The sequence below is a fragment of the Staurois parvus genome, unplaced genomic scaffold (assembly GCF_062004578.1).
Source record: "Staurois parvus isolate SC_StPar_1 unplaced genomic scaffold, SC_StPar_1.0 ptg001642l, whole genome shotgun sequence".
NCBI classification, from domain to species: Eukaryota; Metazoa; Chordata; class Amphibia; order Anura; family Ranidae; genus Staurois; species Staurois parvus.
Window position 1 is genome coordinate 1,469,945 of NW_028319438.1, and position 13,200 is coordinate 1,483,144.

The 13,200-nt window shown below is 46.3% G+C and overlaps 2 protein-coding genes across 4 annotated transcripts in view; one reads left to right on the forward strand and one right to left on the reverse strand.

The window, feature by feature from the left end:
- Positions 1 to 352: 352 nt before the first annotated feature.
- Positions 353 to 9,082, reverse strand: MBLAC1 (metallo-beta-lactamase domain containing 1). The gene is made up of 2 exons (XM_089663242.1): positions 8,883 to 9,082; positions 353 to 2,050 (listed from the first exon to the last, which is right to left on the reverse strand). Exons 1-2 carry the CDS (start codon positions 8,886 to 8,888, stop codon positions 1,400 to 1,402), a joined length of 657 nt encoding a protein of 218 aa, XP_089519368.1. The 5' UTR covers positions 8,889 to 9,082; the 3' UTR covers positions 353 to 1,399.
- Positions 9,083 to 9,421: 339 nt separating this feature from the next.
- The window catches only part of TAF6 (TATA-box binding protein associated factor 6), a 45,879-nt gene continuing 42,100 nt past the window's right edge, over positions 9,422 to 13,200 (forward strand). For all 3 annotated transcript variants that reach the window (XM_089663243.1, XM_089663245.1, XM_089663244.1), the window contains exon 1: positions 9,422 to 9,549. The gene's annotated coding sequence lies outside the window, so the exon portion shown is untranslated. The remainder of the gene's footprint in view (positions 9,550 to 13,200) is intronic.

Sequence of the window (13,200 nt, forward strand, 5' to 3'; positions counted from 1 at the left end):
CTGCTCTATAGTGCCAAGCTTCACTCACCCTCTGTGTGCTTCACCAATGTCCCAAACTTCCTCCTCAGTCCAGTGCCATTGGTACTCTTCAGGGCAGAACAACACTACACCAATTCCTGTGAACCCATTCTGTCGTTTACATGCCCCCGAGGGTGGATTCTCATACAGCCTAGGCCCACAGTGCTCCAGGAAGGGGCAGCACTCTCACGTCATTACAGATGAAGAAGAGCTTGGAAGGACATCACAGGACCAGCAAGAAGACCCCAAAAAAATTCCTTCCTCTGTGTACTTGTTCTAAGTCAGAGACCCTGATACTATTCAAATAAAAGGATCACTATGACAGCCAGGTAGCTAGCATTTTAGAAGATCAGCATATGTATTTCTCACTTGACATGTATCCATTGATCACCATAGAAGGTGCTCTTGTTGGAAACTGCACCAAAAATACAAGCAAACGTTTGCTTTGTGTAGATAAAAACCGCACCCTAGTCATGTTGATCCAGCTGATGAAGCCACCCGCATAGTATTTAGTTTTACAGTTTGGCACAAGCAACATTGTCCTTTTACTGAACATTGATATGTAAAATATACAATTTTATCCAGCTCATACAGAGCTCTTACTCACGAGAGTTCTTCATCCAGGATGCAGTACAAGTGTCCCCAATATAGGCAATGCCAGATGGCACTTCTCTACTGCTGGCACAAAGAATTCCCGAGCTGTGTGCAGTGCAAAGCATTAATCCTTCCTGCCCACAATCTATAGATAAATGTTCCCCTGTACAATACCCTGTGTTGAAGGAATGTTATTTGATGTTCCCCCTTTGACAGTTAGTAGCTGACACTGCACAAAGCTGCTATCTGCCATGACGTGTCTAACAATTACAGTATTAAAAAAAAGGGACAATTACATTTTCAGAGGAAAAGGCTTAACTTGTGGATGAAGCCCTCATCCTGCATGTGATCACGGTGTCATAGCTGACATAGAGATCACATGATCAGAAAGCTGACACTGCACAAGGCTGCTCCCTGCCATGATGTGTCTAGCAATTACAGTATTAAAAAAAAGGGGCAATGCCATTTTTAGAGGCTTATCTTGTGAATGAAGCCTTCATCCTCCATGTTATCACCGTGTCATAGTTGACATAGTGATCACATGATAAGGAAGATGACACTGCGAGGCTGCTACCTGCACTGTCTAACAATTACAATTATAAATAAAGGGACAATACCATTTGCAGGCAAATTAATTATTTTGTGAATGAAGCCCTCCACCTGCATGTGATCACTGTGTCATAGTTGACATAGTGATCACATGATAAGGAACCACTCTAATGGGATTAGTGAGAACAGAGCTCTCAATGTGCAGTGGGGGAAATTTGTTAGTACGAGTCAATTGGCTTTATTGGGGGTCCGGGTCTTGTCCAGCCCGAATGACCCTGAATGGAGGTCCATGTCCAGGAACAATCACATCTGCCAAACCCAACAAAGTTCTCCTGCTCTTCTCTTGAACCTCTGTGTTTTCGCTAAGTTCTCTCCAAGAGTCCTCATCTCCCTCCCGCTCAAAGACATCTCCAGCCACAGCCACCATGCCGAGACTGGTGCCAGGAACAAGGAGGGTTATATCGCTGCCTGTATGACCTGGCGTTGCCACCACCTTCAGCCCTTCCCCGCCAGGCAGCAAGTAGGGTTCTCCTCCTCGGAAGTTGTGATAGACGTAGGAGCCATCCCGCCAAAGGTCGTAGGACACTAGAATCTCAGCCTTCGGGAAGAGGTTGAGGTTGCCGACGTGATCGGAGTGTCCATGGGTGCAGATCACGTGGGTGACATCACAAGGAGTCACACCGCGACCCTGAAGAGCCTCTAGGATTATATCACGGGACCACGGGCCACCAGTATCCACCAGGACAGTCAGTGGGCCTTTGACAAGGGTGACCGAGCCATCAGCCTCGAAACGATCGGACCCAACATCTCTGCAGTACCCTTCCAGTAGGATATGGACCGAATGGGGAGAGCCCGGAATGTCATGGGTAGAAAGAGGGGATGTCACATACTGCAAGAGGAGATAAAAAAAAAAACAAAACAGGTCAGGACAGCCTAAGAACCAGCTATAACACGAATAATCTTACTCAAGACTTTGAATCTCTAGCCCAAAGATATTAGAACAATTCAGAGTTAGGAAAGATTGATATTTGCCTGGTTACGTGGATTTACTTACTTTGCCAGAGCCTAACCCTGGAGCTGAGATTTGGAGCCGAGAGGTCCATGAGAACCTGACATGTTGATTATATGGCCTCTTGCTGGTTATATATGTTGGCTCCCACGCAGGAGCGGACTGACAACTCATGGGGCCCCCGGGCAATAGGGGATCATAGGGCCCCTGTGTCCTTGCCCAAACTCAAAAAAGGCTATAAAAAAGGTACCAGGGGCATTTCATGGGGCCCCCTACTGACCCAGGGCCCCCGGGCAGTGCCCAAGTGCTCGATTGGTCAGTGCGCCCCTGCTCCCACGTCCTGAGTGTGCACCACATCAAACAACATCACTCCTCTTAAATATGGGCCATTATTTAACCCCCCCAAAACTGACCATTGTAGTTAAACAGCTGGTCACAGAACTCTTTCTTCTGAGCAGACGCTTTAAAACAGGGGTGGGCAAACTTTTTGACTTGAGGGCCGCAATGGGTTCATATATTGGACCCGGGGGCCGGACCAAGAGTAGATGAATGATGTGTATGTGTCATCCATAGTAAGTATAGTAATATTCCCCCATAGTAAGCATAGTAATTAATCCCCCATATAGTAATTCACCCCCCATAGTAATTCATCCCCCATATAGTAATTCATCCCCCATATAGTAATTCATCCCCCATAGTAATTCATCCCCCATATAGTAATGCATCCCCCATAGTAATTCATCCCCCATAGTAATTCATCCCCCCTATAGTAATTCATTCCCCATATTAAGTCCCCAAGTCCCCCCTGTGTCAATTCACTTACCTTTGCTCCGCGCGTTCCTCTCGCCGTGTTCCCGCACCGTTCCGGTCTTCAGGGGCGGACTGTGAGAGGAGCCTAGCTCCACTCACGTTCCTCACGCTGCCCCGCCTACACACATTCTGACAGCCGATGTTTGCCACGCTCCGCGGGCCGGATTAAAAGGTCCGCCGGGCCGTAGTTTGCCCATTGCTGCTTTAAAATGTCTTTGTGTGTACTGTATGTGTACTGTCATTGGATCAGTGCAGATCACATGCAAACTCTAAAGAGCCAGTCAGAGTGGCTCTGTGCCATAGGAACTCACAATACCTTAGCAGCTTGCTAAAAAGACTATCCCAACCCCTTAGGCTGGCAATACATGGATCAAAGTTCGATTGGCTCAGCAGAAACTGGCTAAATTTCAATCCCATGTATATGCATCCTAGTTGTACAGAAGTTGATCTATGGATCGACTTCCGTACAACCAGCCTGCTGGGTTTTTCCCAAACAATAAGTGCTGCCGACTATAACCAGCAGCACTGATTATTGTGTTCTTACGGTGAGGAAGGCTCCATGCCCATGAGGATACAATAGCACAGCGGGAGAGATTCCCCCCATCCACCTTGAATATGTGAATGGGGCAAATGGCACATTGTTTTTGTCATTCAACTCGCTGGCTGAAAGAAAAAAAATGCATAATGTATGGGCTGCATAAGGCTACTGCACATTTGCATTGTGTTTATCCATGCTGCGAATCTCAATGGCAATCTACTAATTCTTGGGATTTTCAGTTGCAGCGGCTAGACTGTACAGTGCAATGACAGTCTGTTGGCGGCCCCAGCTATACATGATGGTTCGAACAGCAAGCGACTACCTGCGGTGAACCTGGCTGGACGCACATAAAATGAAAGCAACTCTAGATTACAGAGTTTTTGCACAGTGTGGTGTATGGAGCCACAGAATTTAATACAGCTGCATTCAGATCCATAAAAAGGTGTACACATTTCAGATCTGAACACAGCAAATTTGGTGCCCATGAGCCCTAAATTCAGTCTTCAGTGGCTCTCTTTAATCTATAACGCAAAGAACATGGATCTTTTTTTTAACACAACTATGGGGTTGATTTACTAAAACTGGAGAGTGCAAAATCTGGTGCAGCTCTGCATAGAAACCAATCAGCTTCCAGATTTTATTGTCAAAGCCTAATTGAACAAGCTGAGATTAGAAGCTGATTGGCTCCCATGTACAGCTACACCAGATTTTGCACTCTCCAGTTTTAGTAAATCAACCTAGAGTGTTATCAGTTTTGAAGCATTACATTTTAGGCCTCCTGCACACTGGACATCTCTCCTAATTGCCTTTGCTCCTGGCAGTGGCCTGTTAGCAGGCCCTTCCTCTCTCTGATCAACGTCTTGTTAGTTTCGCTCTCTCTCTGTTTTCCGCCACCAGTCCCTCCAACCGCCTAACAATTACTCCTAGAGACCTTCACCACTTTAACCCTTCTCTTCTCCACTCTGCTACTGATGCTAAACAATACCTTTATTCTTCAAAAAATATTCCATACACATAGGGGCATATCTACCACGAGGCAAACAAGGCGTTTGCCTAGGGCGGCAATTTTTAGGGGGGTGGCACCGCCCCCCAGAAGAAAGAACCGTTTGAGAAGCGGCAAACAGAGCCATGCAGGGCCGCCATCAGGAGGGTACCTTTGGTACTCTTGCAGTGGCCCGGACAGCAGGAGGACCGATGTGGGGGAGGGCAGTTGCAGAGCGATGCTGCTGTACCTCTCCTCCAGCAGCTGACGAGCCGGGACCAGGGGACAGCCTGGAGCAGGGAGAGGACCCAGAGGAAGGTGAGCTGTGCTGTGTTCTGTGGGATCTCCCTGCCTCCCTCCCTGCACTGACAGATTGTATGGGGCTGCACCCCCCCCCCCCCCTTCCTGCTGCACAGAGATCAGCAGCCCTTGGAGGAGGTGTGTGTGTGCAGCCCCATACGATCTGAGAAGCGAAGAGAGAGAGAGGGAAGAGAGAGAGAAGGGGAAGAGAGGGGGAGGGAGGGAAGAGAGAGGAGAGAGAGAGGAGGGGGAGGACGAGAGAGAGAGAGAGAGAAGAGGGAGGAAGAGAGAGAAGAGAGAGAGAGAGAGAGAGAGAGAGAGAGAGAGAGAGAGAGAGAGAGAGAAGAGGGAGGGAGGGAGAGAGAGAGAGAAGAGGGAGGGAGGGAGAGAGAGAGAGAAGAGGGAGGGAGAGAGAGAGAGAGAGAAGAGGGAGGGAGAGAGAGAGAGAGAAGAGGGAGGGAGAGAGAGAGAGAGAAGAGGGAGGGAGAGAGAGAGGAGAGAGAGGGAGGGAGAGAGAGAGAGAGAAGAGGGAGGGAGAGAGAGAGAGAGAAGAGGGAGGGAGAGAGAGAGAGAAGAGGGAGGGAGAGAGAGAGAGAGAGAGAAGAGGGAGGGAGAGAGAGAGAGAGAGAGAAGAGGGAGGGAGGGAGAGAGAGAGAAGAGGGAGGGAGGGAGAGAGAGAGAAGAGGGAGGGAGGGAGAGAGAGAGAAGAGGGAGGGAGGGAGAGAGAGAGAAGAGGGAGGGAGGGAGAGAGAGAGAAGAGGGAGGGAGGGAGAGAGAGAGAAGAGGGAGGGAGGGAGAGAGAGAGAAGAGGGAGGGAGGGAGAGAGAGAGAAGAGGGAGGGAGGGAGAGAGAGAGAAGAGGGAGGGAGGGAGGGAGGGAGAGAGAGAAGAGGGAGGGAGGAGGGAGAGAGAGAGAAGATGGAGGGAGAGAGAGAGAGAAGAGGGAGGGAGAGAGAGAAGAGGGGAGGGGGAGAGAGAAGAGGGAGGGGGGGGAGAGAGAGGGAGGAGGAGAGAGAGAAGAGGGAGGGAGGGAGGGAGAGAGAGAGAGGGAGGGAGGGAGAGAGAGAGAAGAGGGAGGGAGGAGAGAGAGAGAAGAGGAGGGAGGGAGAGAGAGAGAAGAGGGAGGGAGGGAGGGAGGGAGGGAGGGAGGAGGGGGGAGGGAGGGAGGAGGGAGAGGGAGAGAGAGAGAGAGAGAGAGAGAGAGAGAGAGAGAGAGGGGGGGGGTGAGAGAGAGAGAAAGGGAGGGAGAGAGGAGAGAGAGAGAGAGAGAGAGAGAAAGAGAGGGAGAGGGAGAGAGAGAGAGAGAGAGGGGGGAGAGAGAGAGAGAGGGAGGGGGAGAGAGAGAAGAGGGAGGGAGAGAGAGAGAAAGAGGGGGGGAGAGAGAGAGAAGGGGAGGGAGAGAGAGAGAAGAGGAGGGAGAGAGAGAAAGAGGAGGAGAGAGGTGAGAGAGAGAAGAGGGTGAGAGAGAGAGAGAGAGAGAGTGGGTGAGAGAGAGAAGAGGGTGAGAGGAGAGAAGAGGGTGAGAGAGAGAGAAGGGGTGAGAGAGAGAGAAGAGGGGGGGGGAGAGAGAAGAGGGGGGGGGGAGAGAGAGAAGAGGGGGGGGAGAGAGAGTTAAAAACGAGAAAAGAGGTAGGGGGGAGAGAGAAGGGGGCGAGAGGGGGAAAGAAAGAGAGTGATAGGGGGAAGTGAGAGAGAGAAGGGAGAGAGGGGGGGGAGAGAGGGGGATGGGGGAAAACCGGTAGAAGACCTGAGCAGGTATGACATGTTTGTTATTTATATTGAAAAAATTTGAAAGCTTACAATATTTTAGTAGGCCCTGTCATTTATTTTCCATGAAATTGTTTCTTACCAAGTTTTTCTGCATTCTTGTAGCATCCTCTGTGAGCTCCCTAACCTCTCCTTTCCCCCCCTCACTTCCCGTTGGAATGAGCAGTGCACGTTAGTTGTGGCCTACTGCCCTATGCACACTACAAATCCCATAGTACATCTTGGGAGCAAAGGAAGAAAGAGTGACTGAGTTCCTACATACAAAGGGATCATGGAAAACAAACGTAGCCATGATGTTGTGGGCAAAAAGATCAAGAGTCTTCTGGCCTATCAGTCATGGTATGATGTAATGGTGAAGTTCAGGAGTCTCCTGGCCTGTCAGACATGGTGAACGGGAAAAATCAGGGGTCTCCTGACCTGTTATTCATGGTGTGATGTCATGGTTGGTGGGACAGATCAGGAGACTCCTGGCCTGACAATCATGTTATGATGTCATGGTGGGTGGGACAGACTGGGAGTCTCCTGGGCCTATCAGTCAAGGTATGGTGTCATGGTGGGAGGGACAGATCAGGAGTCTACTGGCCTGTCAATCGTGGTATGATGTCATGGTGGGCAGGACAGATCAGGAGTCTCCTGGCCTGTCTGTCAAGGTATGATGTCATGGTGGGCAGGACAGATCAGGAGACTCTTGGCCTGTCAGTCAAGGTATGATGTCATGGTGGGCAGGACAGATCAGGAGACTCTTGGCCTGTCAGTCAAGGTATGATGTCATGGTGGACAGTACAGATCAGGAGACTCCTGGCCTGTCAGTCCAGGTATGATGTCATGGTGGGCAGGACAGATCAGGAGACTCCTGGCCTGTCAGTCCAGGTATGATGTCATGGTGGGCAGGACAGATCAGGAGACTCCTGGCCTGTCAGTCCAGGTATGATGTCATGGTGGGCAGGACAGATCAGGAGACTCCTGGCCTGTCAGTCCAGGTATGATGTCATGGTGGGCAGGACAGATCAGGAGACTCCTGGCCTGTCAGTCCAGGTATGATGTCATGGTGGGCAGGACAGATCAGGAGACTCCTGGCCTGTCAGTCAAGGTATGATGTCATGGTGGGCAGTACAGGTAAGGAGTCTCCTGGCCTGTTAAAGTATGATGTTATGGAAGGTGGGACAGACTGGGAGTCTGAGATGCCCAGGTCCTCTCACTTCAGCCAGTCATGATGTCATTAAATATGAATCACACTGGGAATATCAGATCACCATTGGCCCCAAGAAGTAACAGAAACAGAGGCCACAAATTTTGCAAAGAGGAAATAAAGGGAACAAGCCCTTAAGGTTGCTGGCTGATTTCCCGGTCGGAGATTCCCCATCGGCACCCGGCGATCGCCGTGTAAAGCTGACAGGGGAGAGACCTGTGTGTAAACAAGTGTACAATCCAAACGCACACGTTCCTGTGTTCCTGTGTCTCTCTCCTGCCAGCAAGGACATGCTGCTTTGTATTTCTCTGCACAGCATGTCTCCCTAGTAAAACACACAGAGCACATGTTGTAAAACAGCACACAGTTAACCCTTTGATCGCCCCAGATGTTAACCCCTTCCTGCCCAGTGCCATTAGTACAGTGTCAGTGCTTTTTATTAGCCCTGATCACTGTATTGGTGTCACTGGGGATGTCAATGACAGCAAGTCAGTTCCCCCCCAATTGTCAGAATGCCCGGTCCTGCTATAAGTCGCTGATCGCCGCTATTACTATTGAAAAAAGAAAAAAAAAAATCCCAGTGTATATATATACCGCCATTTGTAGACGCTATACCGTTCACATAAACCAATTAATTTACACGCATTGGGATTTTTTTTTCAGCAAAGACACGGAGCAGAATACACCTGAGCCTAAATTTATGATGAAATTTGATTTTTTAAATTTTTTTTACTGGACATGTTTTATAACAAAAAGTCAAAAATATTGTTTTTTTTTTCAAAAGTGTCTTTTTATGGTGCAAAAAATAAAAACCGCAGAGGTGACCAAATACCATCGAAAGAAAGCTCCATTCGTGGGGGAAAAAAAGGACATACATTTAATTTGGGTGCAGCGTTGCACGACTGCGCAATTGTCACAGTAACGCAGCGCCGAATCGCAATAAATGGCCTGGTCAGGAGGGGGGTAAATCCTCTGGAGGACAAGTGGAAAATGTTCATGTGCCCAAATAATGAATCAACCCAGTGAATGGAGAGTGTGATGTCTTTGTAAACAAAGCCCGGTGGTGACAGGTCCCCTTTAAGGCGATAAACAGACCCCAGTTACATTGTATCCATTGATCCTCTCACCTCCATCCTGCAGCTGGACACGTACAGCTCATCACGTGACCCAGCATCCGACTAACCGCAGCCCACCTTCTCATTGGCCAATAGACTCATCCCTAGCCGTTCCTTCTATGGATGAATCTATTGTCCAATCAGAAGGCGGGCTCTTGGGCAGCGACGCAAAGCCCTCCATTCACTGTTACATCTGGCGAACTCAAAATCCGAGAAAAGGCCCAACTTCCGGCCTATACTGTCCACAGAATGTCTGAAAATCTTTGAAAATCTTTTTTTTTTTTTTGAACAGCCAGTTTTTATCAATTCGCATGCGCAGTAGAAGCGCGGCTTTTTTATTTTTTATATAGCTATCGGCCATTTGCGCCTTTTACGCATGCGTGCCGCGGCTTCCGGCTCTGCGTTTCAAGACGCGTTCCACGCCAGGTCTTGGAAGAGGCATAATACACCCGTGTAAATTTGACGTGTAAACGAGTTAACGAAAAAAAACGACATAGAAAAAATTTTCGTATTACTACGAGAAGTCTAAAGGTATTTTGGTTTGGTTTGTCAGCGCGGTTGGAAAGTAACTTTGACACGTTGGTATAGGACCTTGGAGGCACGGCCGGAAGTTTTCCAGGGGACCGGAAGTTTTCCTCGGGACCGGAAGTGATCTTGGGGTTGTTACAGGAGAGCTGCGGTGAGTAATGTGCAGGGCAGTGGAGTGTTCGTCATTACTATGACCATTTATGTGTATACCAGTCTAATTGTGGATGCTATGGCTATTTATATCGGTGCAGAGTGGACATGCAGTGATAGGAATGTAGAAAGGGGGAGGGGATCCACAGTGGAATTCAGGGACCAGGTCTAGGAAGAGTTGTTTACAAACTGGGGAAGCTGTTGTGTTGGGCACTGGGCCTGGCTGGCCTCTGCCAGATTGGCTTCCTTAGTACTGGTGTCCCCACAGATGGGAGGAAGCTCCAGGTGTCACCCTGTGACCCCACTGCTGTGTTTCCATGAGTCCCCCACATCTCTGTGTCTGTTTACAGACCTCTACCCTGTGTGATCCCTCCATCCCCTGAGATCGGGGTCAGCGACGCTTCCACCAGACAGGAAGTGAGCGGAGATCTGGAGCAGGGACACCGACAGCCATAGGGATGTCCAGCCTCCCCTCGCTCTACTCATTTCAAATATTTCTGCCTACGTTATTGGAGGTTTCTCCACACTTCAGAACTGGAAATTAAGGGGGAAATCTCTCTAAGCTTGGGTTCCCACTGACGCGGGGCAGAATTCGCAGTGTTTTGTGTGCAAATTCTGCATCAGAATCGCACCCCGTTCATGTGAACCGCTGCGGATGTGTATGTTAAATCAACAACTCTCCGAAGTTGGTCGGAAACGCAGTGCGATGTGCAGAATTGGATCGCATAGGTGTGAATACCCATGTGATCCGATTCTAGTGCGGACCCAAAAAAAGGGTCCTGCGCAATTCTGGTGCGGTGCAATTAGAGCCATGCAAAATGTATGACTCCAATCGCACCGCACACAAATCGCATGTGATATGCACAGGAGTGCGGATCCTGTGCGAATCACATGCGATATACCGCACCGCACATATGTGAACACGGGCTGAGGGTAGATTTAGCCATGTGCCTAATGCAGGCCATTCCAAACGATTTTTCATTGGAAAATCGGAAACGTTCGCTCGGTAATCCGACGGTGCCATCAATAATTTCGAAAATTGGCCGACCAAGTCATAAAGTTCACCCCATATAACAGGCGAAACTTTTGTTCCTTCCAGGTCACGGCTCATGCATGTATTCTTTACGGAGAAACGATCGTACGATTTGACCTTCATTGAGTTGAAAATCTGTCGTTTTTCACAAATTTTCCAACATTATTATCATTATCATACAGGATTTATATATTATTATTATACAGGATTTATATATTATTATTATTATACAGGATTTATATATTATTATTATACAGGATTTATATATTATTATTATTATACAGGATTTATATATTATTATTATACAGGATTTATATATTATTATTATTATACAGGATTTATATATTATTATTATTATACAGGATTTATATATTATTATTATTATTATTATACAGGATTTATATATTATTATTATTATTATACAAGATTTATATATTATTATTATACAGGATTTATATATTATTATTATACAGGATTTATATATTATTATTATACAGGATTTATATATTATTATTATTATACAGGATTTATATATTATTATTATTATACAGGATTTATATTATTATTATTATTATTATACAGGATTTATATATTATTATTATTATACAGGATTTATATATTATTATTATACAGGATTTATATATTATTATTATTATTATACAGGATTTATGGCGCCAACAGTTTGCTCAGCGCTTTACAATATAACGGGAGACAATACAGCAACAATACAGTTCAATACAAGAGGGATAGGAGGGTCTGATCCTTGGAGCTTACAATCTAGGAGGGAGGGGCTAGTGGTACAAAAGGTAGTAACTGTGGGGGATGGACTGGTTGGAAGAGTAGAAGATTCCATTATTAGCTGAGGGCAGGATAGGCTTCCTTGAAGAGACAGGTTTTCAGAGATCGCCTAAAAGTGAGCAGAGTAGGCGATAGTCTGATAAATTGGGGTAGAGAGTTCCAGAGGATGGGGGAAGCTCTGGAGATGAGCATGGGAGGAGGAGACAAAGGAGCTATGTTCCCTGAACATGCCCGATCACCGAAAAGGGGAGGAGCCACGAAAATCAATCGGTGCCATTGACCCACTAACAGAGCGAAAATCGGCTGATTATTCTTAGGTCTGATTTTCGGCCGCAAAATCGGTCGAATTTTGACCCATGTATGGCCGGCATAAATCTTCCTTTCCTCTGAAACCTGATCTGTGTTCGGATTGGACTTCAGAGGCTACAGACAGAGGAAGCAATGCGTCACCTGTCAGTACTTTCTGAAGCACGATCCGAACATGGATCGAGCTTCAGAGGAACGGAAGATTGCACAGGGTTGCGAGGCATTTGTGGGGCTTCTCCATTTGCTGGACTGTGTAGTGTTCAGCAGGCTTTCTGCCTTTTGTTTGCCACATGCAGGGTGAACTTGGGCGTGCAGCAAAGAATCGCGGCTGCGGCATGATGTAACGAGCTCTCACCCCCCCCCCCCCGTTAACTGCTTCATTTGGACCTGCAATTGGGGGCTAGCAAAAATGCATAGCTGAGCCGCATTTCTGCTGCCTGCCAACAGTCCCCCTTACCCCTTTAGCTGCAATAAGCAGTTGACGGGGGTGTTTACATGCCTTGGGTGTAGCGATCGGCGGGTGGCAAGCCAACCATGTGCAAAAGTGGGGTTAAACAGACGGTAAGGATGTGCCGCATCGCTTCCTCACCGCCTGTCAGTAGCCTCTGAAGCAAAAGGAAAAAGGAGATTTAGATGCACATCTCCAAACAGAGCGGTGGATGGCATTGAAAACCTCACTGGGGTTCTTTCCCTCTCTATGTAATACGAAACAAAAAAAGAAAAACCTGCTGGACATACACTTCTTAGATTGTAAGCTCCCAGGATCAGGGCCCTCCTATCCCTCTTGTATGGAACTGTATTGTTGCTGTATTGGCTCCTGTTATATTGTAAAGCGCTGAGCAAACTGTTGACGCCATATAAATCCTGTATAATAATAATAATATATAAATCCTGTATAATAATAATATATATAAATCCTGTATAATAATAATATATAAATCCTGTATAATAATAATAATATATATAAATCCTGTATAATAATAATAATATATAAATCCTGTATAATAATAATATATAAATCCTGTATAATAATAATATATAAATCCTGTATAATAATAATAATATATAAATCCTGTATAATAATAATAATGTATAAATCCTGTATAATAATAATATATAAATCCTGTATAATAATAATATATAAATCCTGTATAATAATATATAAATCCTGTATAATAATAATAATATATAAATCCTGTATAATAATAATAATAATATATAAATCCTGTATAATAATAATATATATAAATCCTGTATAATAATATATATAAATCCTGTATAATAATAATAATATATAAATCCTGTATAATAATAATAATAATATATAAATCCTGTATAATAATAATAGCCACCCGATTCCTGGGGCCTTTTTACTCCGGAATCCCACTCAGTTCCAGAGCTTTTCTTTGTCCCTTTTGTTTGTTTTGTTTTTGGCAATGTATCAGTTTGGTACTTTATACATTTTACCTTTTGTAGTCTACACCAATGTTTCTCAGCCAGGGTGCCCCAAGCACT